Genomic DNA, 12,755 nt, shown 5'->3' on the forward strand with positions numbered 1-12,755 from the left:
GTAATCATCAAAATTAAACGAAATAAACATTTGAAATATATGAGTTTGTATGTAATGTATGAATATAATATACAAGTTTCACTTTTTAAATGGAATTACTGAAATCAATCTACTTTTTCATGATATTCTAATTTTATGACCAGCACCTGTATGCCATCAAATTACATTTGAATTTCGTATCTAAAATGTTTATTGGCCAGATGAACCCCTCAGAGTCGAAGTTATGGTCGTCCTACTGAGGAAGGGCTACAGTTACAAATGGGATGCTTTTGACATGTGGAGGGTTATGCCTGGTCTGCAAAAATAGATAAGTAGGTGGCAGGTGTCAAAATAACATCCAAGTGAATTCTAGGATGCAAGGGGTTTTTTTGTATTGTTTTTTCCAGCTGAACAGAGCATTGTAACAAGTCGAACAACTTCTCACATTGCATGTCAGCGGATAAAATTATTTTAGCTATTCAGGGTATTTAAAACTCTGAAATTATAGAAGCAAATGTAATGTGCGTTTGACCACATGTACAGTCAAACTCACACGAATAAAAACAGTCACAAAATTATTACAAAGACAGGAAGTTTTCACATACCAAAAAGAAGGTAAGCAGCAAGGCAGGGATATGGGGGGGGGAGGAGGAGAAAAAATTAGCTGAAAAAATGATGAGCAGAGGAAAAGAGAAGTTTGTCTATTGACATGTTTAATTAAAATAAACGATTGGACTCTCTATCACAGCAGGAACACATTGCAGAAGGAGGAAAAAGACTGACAGAGAGAGAGAGAGAGAATGAAAGGACAGCAGAGGGAGGGGATGATAAAAGGGGGAGAGCAAGACGAGTGACAGAGAGGAACCAAGGCAGAGAGCAGAGGAAGAAAAACTGAAAAGAATCAAGTACAAGGAGAAAGCTGGAAATAGCTGAGCAAAAACAGAAAAATACTTAAATGAAGCCATCTGGTGCTTTTTTGGACTCAGGGATCAAAACTGAGTTATTGATGCTTTTTATTACACAGCAAAATATTTTCACATGAGGGCTCGAGGAAGTTAATAGAAATGCAATGAGTCAATAAATTCAACTCGCTGATTTTGTTTACAAATTGCTGTGGCTCTAAAATAAGAGTAAAAAAAAACATCTACAGACCACTGATCAGATGATTTGAGTTTGCACTTTATGAAAAACAACTCTGCTTAACACTTCTTTTTTGATTCATAACAAATGCTGTTTACCATTATACAAAGTTTCTTAAACTTTGACTTTTATACACCAATTAAAAAAAACACTTTCAGTGTCAGTTTCCAGTCGGTTCTTCTTTTAGCTCTGTGAGGGCTACAAGTTAACAGAGCTGTATCTGCTACTACTTGTCAGGATGGAAAGACTACAAACAATATCTTTTCACCCCGGTGTAGACCTCGACATTCTCTCATTGTTTTCTTCTCAGTCAGAAACTGAGTGACTTGAAGACACCAAAACACCACTATCTTTATTTACAAGGTAAAATATGATTTGCTGCTTTAAAATGTTCTGTATTTTATTGTTAACCTCACCAGATAAGTGCAGAACCATATTCATACATTTTAGTTGAAGTTATTTCCTGATTTGGATTTTAGTTACCTGAGGTAAGGTTGTATCGCAGGAGGCTGAGGACCCATTCTGTGAGGATGCAGGGAGTAAACAGGTAATGACTGTGGTCATCCACTGTAAACTTTGTTTTGACCTGAATGAGCAAAAATGATCAGAAACATGATAAAATAAACACAAAATATTAGAATACTTATTAAATATATTTGCATCATTACATCTTTAATCTCCTAACAACTGCATGCCATTTATTCTCATCTGGATTGTGTAATATATATTTGCATCATCCTGCTTGACTGTATAACACAACTAAATGGCAGTACAGACCTGTCTTTCGAAAAAATGTCACTTAGGCAACCGTTTGAGTCTGTCTTAATAATCAAGAAGTAAAGGAATTTTTAATTTTAGCATCTGCACAAAAGTATCCATATCTGACATTGTTGCCGTAAAAAGAGAAACGTTTTTAAGACATTCCAAAAATCTAAGAAAAATTCAAATGTTAGTACTTTCTCAGTGCTGCATTGTGAGTGAAAAGACTAATATACTGTATGTAACCACATTACCCTACTTGGATCATTTCTGTAAAGTTTAGATGTTTACAAATATGGCAGATAACCAGTCTAAAACCCAAAAATCCAAAACCATATTTGTTTCTAAGAAATAAAAAAATGCATGCTCATATATGTGCTTAATTTCTTTTATACAACATTCATGATTCTGTGTGTTCTGTCTTGTTTATATTATCTGTATCTCAGGACATAAAAAAGTATTCTAAATGCACATGTAGCTATAACGAAATCCCTTCACCTGTTCATAGAGCTGCACGAAAAAACCAGCCAGCTGGTGAGTTTTTCCTGTGGTGGCCCAGGCTGCTTGGTTACCCAGGCTATGCTGGAGAACTGGTTGCAGGTAAGCCGAGTAGATGGTCTGCAGCTGCTCTCTGTCTGGATAGCTAAAGGAACGGTGAAAGAGGGAGAACAAGTGTGAAGAAAAAAGGGAATCTGGTTTAATATGAGAAAGAAATAGTTAGTAAAACAGAGATATGCAGCTAAATTATTGCTCTTTAATTTTCTGGCCACTTACTCTACGATGCAGATGCGTACAATTGAGGAGAAACGGGAGGTGAGTGTGTGGCTGCCAACAGCACCCCCTGTTGACATGGAGGCCACCACTTGAATGTTTTCAAGACTCACCCATTCCAGATTTTCATCATAAAATCCTTTGTATGTCAGCACCTAGAAATAAACAAGAAGAAATGTCCCAGTAAAAATCCTGTCAGTGTGCTTTAATATGTGGTTAAAACTAATTTTGGCTGCAATGTATTTGTAGCTGTGTTTATGTATCATATTAACCTGTTGCAGAAAAGCAGTAAGGTTGCTGGTCCCCCATTTGTCTGGTTTGGGTAGATTGATGTCTTTTAAATAAAGGACTAGACTCTCACAGTCCTTGGGTCTGAACACTCGGCCAGTGTTTGAGCTGAGCAACAGGCAGGTCTGGCTGAGCTTCTGTAGGACGTGGCGTGATGACGTCTGGGCACTGCAGTGAACCACAGCAACTTGGGTGGAACGCAGCCGAGAAAAGGCGTAGCGCAGAAGCATGCTAGATAGTGAGCAAAAAAATAGGTCAAAAATACACAATGCTTGTGTGTTATGAGGCATGACTGGGAAGAAAATTTAAGGTAAATGAATAAAAGCTTTGACATTTCCACAAGTGGACGACCAAGCACTGTAAGAGGAAGAAATGTGTTTGTGCTGCTTTTAATAAAAGAACCTCTTTGGATCTTAGGGACAATATTTGTTATCGCAGACACAAAGGTAAATATATATTTTATGAGGATGCAGAGAAAAGTGGAAAAAATGGATGCTGATGCACGCTTGTTCACTTGTATTTGTATGTAAATAAATTTCATATTGTTTTGTCAGAGGAATACGATAACAAGCCCAGTGCCCTTACTGGCAGAGTGACCTTTTAGACAAAGTATGGGAACAGAAAAGACTGAGAATCAACTCAAGTGTAAAAAGCAAGCTGAGTGACCATTGTTCTTCAAGTCCCTGAAGAGGGAAGCAATTACTTCTGAAGCAGCAACTCTTGGTGTACATACACACACAAGCCTGAGCACATGAAGCGCACACAGACACGACGAGCAGATCTCATCCTTATTCTGAGCTGTCACTGCATTCACAAGAAAGGTCAAGTTTTAAATTAAAGTTGCTTTGATTTCACTCTGTGACTTTGTCATTTTAAGGGTCCACGTTTAAAAGTACCTGCCTTCAAAACCTGTGTCTAACACACACGGTTACCTTTTTAGCCCTTTTTTCTACAGGAAGAACAACATGGCATTTCAGCAGAGTAATCCTAACTACTCACATAGACCCCCATTGAATAAAGGACTATAAATCAATGTTAAATAGGATGGATACAGGTTTTAGTTTTGCATGCATTTTTTCCTATTATGTGAATAAATACACATCTTCTCTGTATGCAGCGAAGACATTTCCAAGTGTTTGTGTGACTGCCTCCGCTGCACATCATTATTCACGTTATTTGTTGGTTATGTTTGCATATTTTTGTAATACATGCATAATTACCCCTTTCCGCAGCCCTCGGGCCCAACCACCATGAAGGGCTGTCTGTGCTGAGCTGTAAGCCACGGAGAGAAACCGTGCAGACCTCTCTGCATGCCGGGAGTCTCTATAACAGGCAGCATGTGTGTGTGAAAGAACTGATCCAATGTGAGATCCTCAGGACGCTGGAACGTATAAGCTGCGAGCTGGCCGCTGTCAGAATCATAATAAGTATCGAGTGGTTTTCTGGCATCTGGTGGACTCTCCCTCGCCCAGCTCAGCAACTGCAGAAGTAAATAATTAAATAGATAAAAGCTCAAAACAGAATGAGATCCTAAAAGAGGATCTGCTTTTTTATTTTCCACTTAGAAGAAGAAAAGGATCCTCACCTCTTTTGCAAGCTCGTGTCGTGTTTTGATGTTGAGGTTCCCTCCCATGCCCCTCAGGAGACCAATGATAAACTGTCCCCGCTCATTCACAGCATTTAGGTGGGACAGAGAATTCATCACGGTACCCACCAGGCTAGTTTCAACCACAAAGTCGTTCTGGTGTCCGAAGAGAAGACATAACAAAGATACACAATGCAAAACGTAAGATGTAAGAGTCAACACCAACACAAAACCATTAAGATGAGCAGGATATGACCTGTTCATTGAGTTTACCGATTTGCCAGAAATGGTGTACAGCAGTTACAACTAGCATATTAAACACTGGTCATTAATCTGGAGTAATTCAGCAGGTTTTATGTTTTAACAATCAAAGGAAAGACTGGTGCTTGTTTTAGTACAGGCAACCTGAAATCTCTACCTAACCAGTAAGGCAAAAACATTATGTAAATAACATGTTTTCAATTTTACACTTATATATTTTGTCAGTTTGTGAGCCAGGGTTCATAGGTAGGATGATAAAAGCAATACCTGTTTGAGAACCCAGTCCAGAGCTCTTTGGAAGTAGTCTCCCAGCCAGTTTTCTAAGTTACTGCGAGACTCGTCTGGCTGTCGCTTCAACCACGACTTCACCAAAGCACCCACATCAATGTCCTCGTCACTTCAAAAGTAAGCAAGAATAGCAGGAGAGAAAAGAACGGTGAGAAAGAAAAGATGGAGACAAAGAAACTGAAAGTCTCCTCAAAGGCTGACTGACCTCAGAAAGATCATGCCCATGCGGGATATGGTGGCAGGTGAGGCACAGCTGAGGTCGTGAGTCTCAAACAGGAAGTTCACATTGGGTCCAAACTGGATTCGCTCTCCACTGGGCATGGTTAATAACCGATTATCATCAAGGACAGAGTTCAGACTTTCCACCCACTCTGGGTCGATGTCTCCATCACACACTATCCAGGAGTTCACCTCTGGATTACACATTACACAGTAAATGCATGAGATGTTTTATTCCAAATGTACAATACGTCTGAGATGACGTTAACAAGTGCTAGTGTAGTGTAAAATGAGGAGATTATATTTTTTTCTGGATAACAAAAAGTACTAAACTAAATGATGGTTGACAAACATCTTAGTTAGAAAAATAAATTGTTAATGAACGTTTTGGATCTCATGATCCGTGGCCTCGTCTTACCCTGTGGTTCTCTGACCACAGTTCTTGCACTGTGTGTGAGAACACCATCTGCCCATTCCCTGGTGTCCATGTCTATATGTCCCAAAAGCTGCTGTCTGGGCATAGCTTTGGGATTCATCGTATATTGCTTCACCTACAAAAGTCAGCAAAAAAAACCCTCTTATGGCAAGAATCATTGTTTTTTTTGTTTTTGTTCTTTTTTTTCAACTGGCCTCTAAACCTTTCAATCAATGAAAAGCCAAAGTGCAAAGTCTCTACTTACCACTTTGCCTGTCTTGTTGAGAGCAGCCCTGAGCATCCTCCAGAGTGTGGACTTTCCTGCCCCGCTTGGCCCCACGATGACTACCCCCATACGCTGTCTGAGCTGCTCATTTAGCTCCAAAGCCTTCTTCAGCTGAGGCAGGGAACAGTCAGTCTGTTAGGTGCTTTTATTCAACAACCTTTGCATAAGCCATTCATGATTTTACTATAAATAATGTGTTGTCCACCACACTGTGTAAATACCATTGTCACAATCCATGCCATGGCGATAAATTATGAAGGAAATAATACACACACCTGGCTGGGTATAAGTTCAAGTTGTGCCTCTCTGTAAACGTGTTGTAATGCATCCATTAGTATCTGGTCCTCCATGTCGGTGAAATTAACCCCAGAGAAGACGTCTCTGACCAGAGCGTCAAAGCGAGAGATGTCTGCAAATGTCAGCTTGGACATGGTGTTCAGTCTCAGCGCCTGAACCACAAGATTACTCTCCTGAACTGCATGAAGAGGAGAGAGACTCGTGTACATTTATTTCCAATACACAACAAGAAGAAGAAAACATTACAGAAGTGTAAAATTCATTTATAATGCTTTTTACTGGTGTAAACAAACACTATATGCAAGGAAACAATAGCATTGATGGAAACAAATGCAAAAAAAACAAAGTAACTGCTCTTCTCGTGTTTCCTCCTAAAACGGCTAATTATCGAAGGCTGTGATGACCAAAAAAGGCTTTAGATCGATACTTTAGTTCCCCACTCTAAAGACACTGGGTTTCCCCGCAGGCACAGAGGTGACATTTCTATCACAGCAACACTTGGCCGCACTTTATACGAAGACAAACACTAGACAACCTCGAGGACATCGACAGACAGGAGACGCGCACCAAGTGTCTGCCTGCATGTTGGACAGATAAAGAGTGGGGTAGTGGACCAGAAGGGCTTGAAAGGGAGCAAAGGAGGAAATTAAGAAAATGCACTGGAGAAAATAAGGAGACAGAGCAGAAGGAATTAAAAAAGAAAGGACATAAAAGGGAGAGAGAGAGGCAAGAAGCTGTGCGCGAGAATGAGACAGGTATCAGAGAGAACGCTAACAAGAGATCAGAAAGAGGTGTGGTGGGGGGTACTTAAGAGGAAAACAGCAGAAATCTGGCAAGGTGTTAGGAAAGCAAAAAAACTACGAAGGACAAAAGGACAGAGAAGAAAAAAGTAGGAGAGTGTAACTACTTCTCAGGGTGACATTTGGGGCTGAAGTTAAATGAGGATGTGTTTTTAATAAAAGATCAGGATTGAAAAAGCTGTAGGTATGTAGAGACAGTTCAGGTCTATTGAGTTCTTTGATATTCAGATAGATGTATGCACAGTCAAGCTGAAATCAACAGAATCCCACAGAAAGATGTATATGTTGTAAAAAGTTTTGTTAGAATGTTTTTGACCCCTGTTGAAAACATTATAAGCATCTCTACAGTACATCAGTCAAACATGCATTATTATTGCCTGCTGCCATAAAATGTTACTTTTAGATTTAGTTATTAAGGAAGGACTACTTAGACATTGAATTCTGATTCCTGTCAAATAACTAATGTCTTAATAAACACCACAAAAGTAGATTTAGGTGGAATTTTTATAATCTCTTGAGGAAGCTGTCACAAGCACAATCAATTAGTGTCAAACAGTCAGACAATCTAATTAGCACAATTAATTAAACATATTTTAATCAACTGCAGTCAGCTTTGGATATAGAAATTAAGGATCTGCTGATGGAATGAATCTGTTTTTTGATCAAGACGATATAAAACATCTAACCTGATACTGTATATGCTGATGACAGAGAAACAAATATTTTTTTTACTATTTTGCTATTAATTAATGGTACACCTATCTTGAAAAAGAATAAAAGGAAAAAAGAAAAAACAAACAAACACCCGAACTCCACAACCCACACACCACACAAACACATGAACACAATGTGACCTACAAAAACTGATGGTGTAAAACAAACTTCAATAGTGCCAAATCATTTTAAGAAGAGTACAAACAAAAGCAATGGTCACATAAAAAACGTTTTCCTACCCTCATTAAGACATTTCCAAAAGCTACAAGATTCTCCTGCATAATTAATCGTTTTATGAAATATACTGCTAGTTGTTCAGAAATTTCAACAGATCCAGCTTCTGCCAAATGGTCAATCTAACTCAAATACATATTTATTACCATAACTTCAGTATCAAAAGAAACTGAAAGAAACCATCAGTCAATTCAGCAAACTGATTGTTTTGATAGGTTATAATAAACCCCACTCTCTTAATAAAATAGGTTGGTCCACCTCAACTTAACAAACAGTGTTTTTAATTTACAAATGCCTTGCATTTGTATGATTTTTTTATGTGTAGAAATGAAAGTGTGTTTTAGTTTTGAGTGTGTGTTGGGCAGCAAAGAAAGTAACTTGGGGTAACAGCCAGGGCTGAATCTGCCTCTATATAATTTTCCTGTCACGCTCCAATATTGAAGAAGGTAGCACGCCCCGGAAAAATATTGTTAAAAAAAAAATAAAAATAGCCGGAGGGAGAAGACTTACTCTTCTCCTTGTCATGACTTCTCCTCTGTTGCTGCAGAAGACTGCCACAGGCCTTCAGCACAGTCTTCAGAGCACGCAGGCCCCAGTCATAGTGCTGCTGGGGTGTCAACAACTCTCTGCACGCACAAATAAAGGCTTATTTTCACACAGGCACACAGTCTCAGCTGACTGTAGCAGGGTAGGGCAGCAGAGGATAATGTATTCACACAGTTTATGGACCTCGGTGAAAAAGCAATAACACTTTATGGACCACACAAACAAAAAGACGAGACAGATTACATGTGTATGAAACATAAACTAACCCGTATTCTGGCAGTAAGTTTAAAGACTTTACATCGACACCACAAAAGATTCAGCCCCGCAATGCCTACCTGGCAAGGTTAAAGATTGCAACCAATTTGCATCCCAGTATTTCTCCTTTTTTGAAGCCTTCTGAGTAGAGGATGACTTCAGCGATGAGCTCGTTGTCGGGCCGGCTCATGGCCACAGGCCTGAAGAGCTGCTTCAGGTTGTCTGGAAGTTTCTGCCTGCCTCCGTAGCCTTTTCCTGCTGGGTTCAAAGTGATGAACACCCCGGAGTTCGGGTCCAATTGCACCTGAAGGATGACAAAAACAATATAAACTGTTCACATTGATAAAATGTTTTCTATATTACATATATAGTTTAAATTGTTGTTAATCAAAGGTCCTACAAACTCTTACAAAGTGTTTGAATACATTACAAATCATTAGCAGATTAATTTCATAAAAGGATTAAAGTACAAAAAAAATGCTGTGTCACAACAAATTGGCTAAAAATCTACATAGAATACCACAAATGTAGGTGGAAACAAACAAACAAGACTGAATAGTGATTTGTTTGTTTGTTTGTTACCACCTAGCATTGAAAACAATGTCATCATTGTGTTTATTGGCATCTACTACTTCTGTTTTCTGACCTCTTTCCCCAGCAGTTCACAAGTGTTTTTGTGATGTTTGAGGGAGTTTTGAATGGCCTGAATCTGCATAGAAACAGCTGATAGTACTGCTTCCTCTAAACGGTTGAACTCATCGAAGCAGCCCCATGCGCCACACTTCACCAAGCCGACAAATATCCGTCCCATTGACTTCACATCGATACCCTGAAATACAAAAAATACAAAGACAAAAACTGTGAAAAGATCTTGCCACGTCCTCTCAGCATTGACTAAAGTGTTTGTGTTCATAATCCAAGTACATGTACAAATTTATTTAAAAAAAAATATTGTTTCTTCCTATTTCTGCACATACTCTATGTAATGCTTGTGTTGCATGAAGGATTTTAGGAAAACGGCCATAAATATACAAAAATTGTGAGTTATTTGTCATATAAATAATTGTAAATATAAGCTTGACTGTCTTTTTCTGTTCATCTTATTTTATACCACTAATGTAACATAAACCTACAGCTACTTTACCAATTACCCAAACTCTTATTAAGCCAGAGAATAAGAGCTGTTTATTTATTGGAGCTTTTCTTTAAAAACTGCACATATAAAGATATACAACATGCCTCACTGAACAGAACATATATATGTCTGTTTTATCACTCAGCCTGCGATCTGCATTAAAAGATGGAAAATGAAGTGGAAATAGAACTTAAAACACGTTAATCCAACAGCTTCCAAACAGGCGAATGGATAAAATTATTATTATTTATATATTATTATTATTTATATGATTAGACTGACGAGCGAACAGCTGAACTGAGTGAAACAAAAGCCAAAATGGACTGATGCCATCCTAAAACAATCCAAATCTCAACGAAATAACAGCAGTTCATGCCAACACTATATTATAAACTTATGTTAAGTTCTCATTATATTGTTATATACAAAGACGGTCATTTACAGGTGCAAAACGCAGCAGCAGCTAGCTAATACTACTGGTAGAAAAATCAAAACAGTTTTTAATTAGGTTAGGTTGTTCAAAATGCTATCTACAACAGGTAAGATATTAATTGTTCGGAACATTTCCACAGAACCCCGCTTCAAAAAAATCTAAACTACTGCTTTAAGTGAAACAATCCTGGTTACTTGGACCCACTCACTGATTTTTTTTTTATATATGTCATAACACACTGCAAATTATAAATATTCATATTTTGGATTATTTTGCACTTTAGTTTTCCAAGTAGGAATTTGTATGATTGAGTTTGTATGCAAGCATGCAGTGGTGCATATACAGTATTTATTTTATTTTTATGTTGGCCGACAAATCCGACAGAGTCTCAAAACACACTTTAAAGGGGTAATCAAAAATCGACCTGTCAAACGTATATGTTTTGCTTTCATGATTTTATATTTTGTCAACCAAAAACAGTGTACAACCTAAGAAAAAGTGTAAACGTTTGTTAGAAAGTTGAACCTGCCCTGCCCTGATAAGAAACTTCTCCGTACCTCGTCACAGTTGAACACCAACACCTGGCGTCCAAAGAGCCCCCCTAAGGCTTTGACCGACTCGGTCTTGCCTGTGCCGGCGGGCCCGTAGGGGTTCCCACCGAGCCCCATCTTCATGGCCTGGGTCAGAGTCAGGTAGCACTTATCAGTGAGCGGCGTGTGCACCAGCTTAGCTGCATTGCCCTGGGAGAGAGGAGGGGTGAGATAAAGAATAAAGTTAGTGATAAAGACCGGGAAGGTAAAGTGATGATTAGACAGAAGGAAAGATAAGTGGAAGGGCATTAGAGACACTAAAAGAAGTCAGAAACTGGTAAAGGCAAACAGAAAGATAATAGCTGAAGAAGGAATAAAAAAAAAGTGAAGGACGAGTGAAGGAAATGGAAAAAGGGTAAGACGGTGTCTAGAGTGTGTCTGCAGAAAAGTACAGAAGGAAAATCCAACAAGGTATGTTCTGAGCCCCTTATCTCTGTATAAACAGTGCCCCCAAAAGGTAAAAAAGAAATTCATATTCATGGAAGTGTAAAATGTTGATGTGAGAGCCTGAATAAATAACAACACAACATTTAAGAAGCTGTGCTATATAAAGTTTGTTACTAAGTTGGATGTGGCTGAAAGGGCTCATCACAGGGCAATCCTTTTATTTGTTAGAACCCTCCGGTGATTGCTGTTCACTAATGGTGCTGTAGAAAAATATAAAATGTGTGCTCAGGATGTAATTTTTTTTTTTTAAATATCTAACAAAAATAAATGCATCATTGCCAGGATCACTGAGCGTTTTAGGGAATTTGTTTGCAGAAATAGAGTCAAAGTCTGATAAACTTATCGATCTTCAACAACATATGAAGTCATTCAACACACCTGGTACTCGTATGTGTAGTTGAACTGCGCGTCCACCATCTGTATGTGGCAGCATTTGTCTGTTCCCATGTAGAAGCGGAGCTGTTTCTTCCAGGCCCAGTGATCAGGACCGGTAACGCCAGCCTGGATCAGCTGCTTGACCACGCTGATGTTATGAATAATATCCAGGATCAAAGCTTTCAGCTTCAGCTGCAGGATGCTGGACTCTGAACAAGGAGACATGCAGGAATAACAGAGTCTGTTAGGTTACCCAAAAAACAGCTGTCTAATAAAAAAGACGGGCAGTTCTGTAACGTTTATGTGTCCTGTAATTATACGCAAAAGGATACAAGGTTTTTGTCTAAACACAAAATGTTTCGCAAGTGTCACTTCACTGTTATGCTGGCCCAAATTTCCCAGCTTTTCACCAGCCTTGAATGCAGCATTCATTTAAACATCAGGCTATTACATTATTCTGCAAGATCTTTGAGCTGACTGGTTACGACAAGACGATAAGTTAACATTAATAATGTATTCATTGTATTTTTTTTTAAAAAGAGCAATATTTTAGTTTGAGGTACAGATATGTTCCAAATAAACATTAAAGAGTTAGAGAGAGAGAGAAAAAGATTACATTTATACAGCAACTACAACTGAAATTGTGAAAAATAATGATCAAAAACAGAACAATGTTAAAGCTGACTCAAAGATGCACAAATGTTACGTGACGCTGGATTATTGTTTGCTTGAAAAATACCCGACCTTAATGGCATTTCTCTTTAAAACAACTTCCTGATTCAAAAGGTTTCTAAATAATCACCTTTTTTTCTTACAATTAGCATGTAAACATGATATCAAATGACTCATACATAATGAGGAGAACTTTAGTTTTTTTACTGCGAAACATTTATGAAAATTCAGGAAGAAAAGCACAAAAGTACTGCTAATCTTAACTA

The 12,755-nt window shown here is 38.4% G+C and overlaps 1 protein-coding gene across 4 annotated transcripts in view; it reads right to left on the bottom strand.

The window, feature by feature from the left end:
- The window catches only part of LOC108244649 (cytoplasmic dynein 2 heavy chain 1), a 102,151-nt gene that overhangs the window by 69,591 nt on the left and 19,805 nt on the right, over positions 1 to 12,755 (bottom strand). For all 4 annotated transcript variants that reach the window (XM_017431036.3, XM_017431032.3, XM_017431034.3 and 1 more), the window contains exons 36-51: positions 11,821 to 12,026; positions 10,963 to 11,145; positions 9,484 to 9,666; positions 8,918 to 9,141; positions 8,547 to 8,662; positions 6,267 to 6,466; positions 5,971 to 6,102; positions 5,709 to 5,841; positions 5,277 to 5,484; positions 5,051 to 5,180; positions 4,523 to 4,678; positions 4,158 to 4,417; positions 2,922 to 3,168; positions 2,653 to 2,804; positions 2,377 to 2,521; positions 1,603 to 1,705 (exon numbers count right to left, since the gene is read on the bottom strand). In XM_017431036.3, the coding sequence (XP_017286525.1) occupies positions 1,603 to 1,705; positions 2,377 to 2,521; positions 2,653 to 2,804; positions 2,922 to 3,168; positions 4,158 to 4,417; positions 4,523 to 4,678; positions 5,051 to 5,180; positions 5,277 to 5,484; positions 5,709 to 5,841; positions 5,971 to 6,102; positions 6,267 to 6,466; positions 8,547 to 8,662; positions 8,918 to 9,141; positions 9,484 to 9,666; positions 10,963 to 11,145; positions 11,821 to 12,026 (2,778 nt within the window). The remainder of the gene's footprint in view (positions 1 to 1,602; positions 1,706 to 2,376; positions 2,522 to 2,652; positions 2,805 to 2,921; positions 3,169 to 4,157; positions 4,418 to 4,522; positions 4,679 to 5,050; positions 5,181 to 5,276; positions 5,485 to 5,708; positions 5,842 to 5,970; positions 6,103 to 6,266; positions 6,467 to 8,546; positions 8,663 to 8,917; positions 9,142 to 9,483; positions 9,667 to 10,962; positions 11,146 to 11,820; positions 12,027 to 12,755) is intronic.

This window comes from Kryptolebias marmoratus, linkage group LG2 (assembly GCF_001649575.2).
Source record: "Kryptolebias marmoratus isolate JLee-2015 linkage group LG2, ASM164957v2, whole genome shotgun sequence".
NCBI classification, from domain to species: domain Eukaryota; kingdom Metazoa; phylum Chordata; class Actinopteri; order Cyprinodontiformes; family Rivulidae; genus Kryptolebias; species Kryptolebias marmoratus.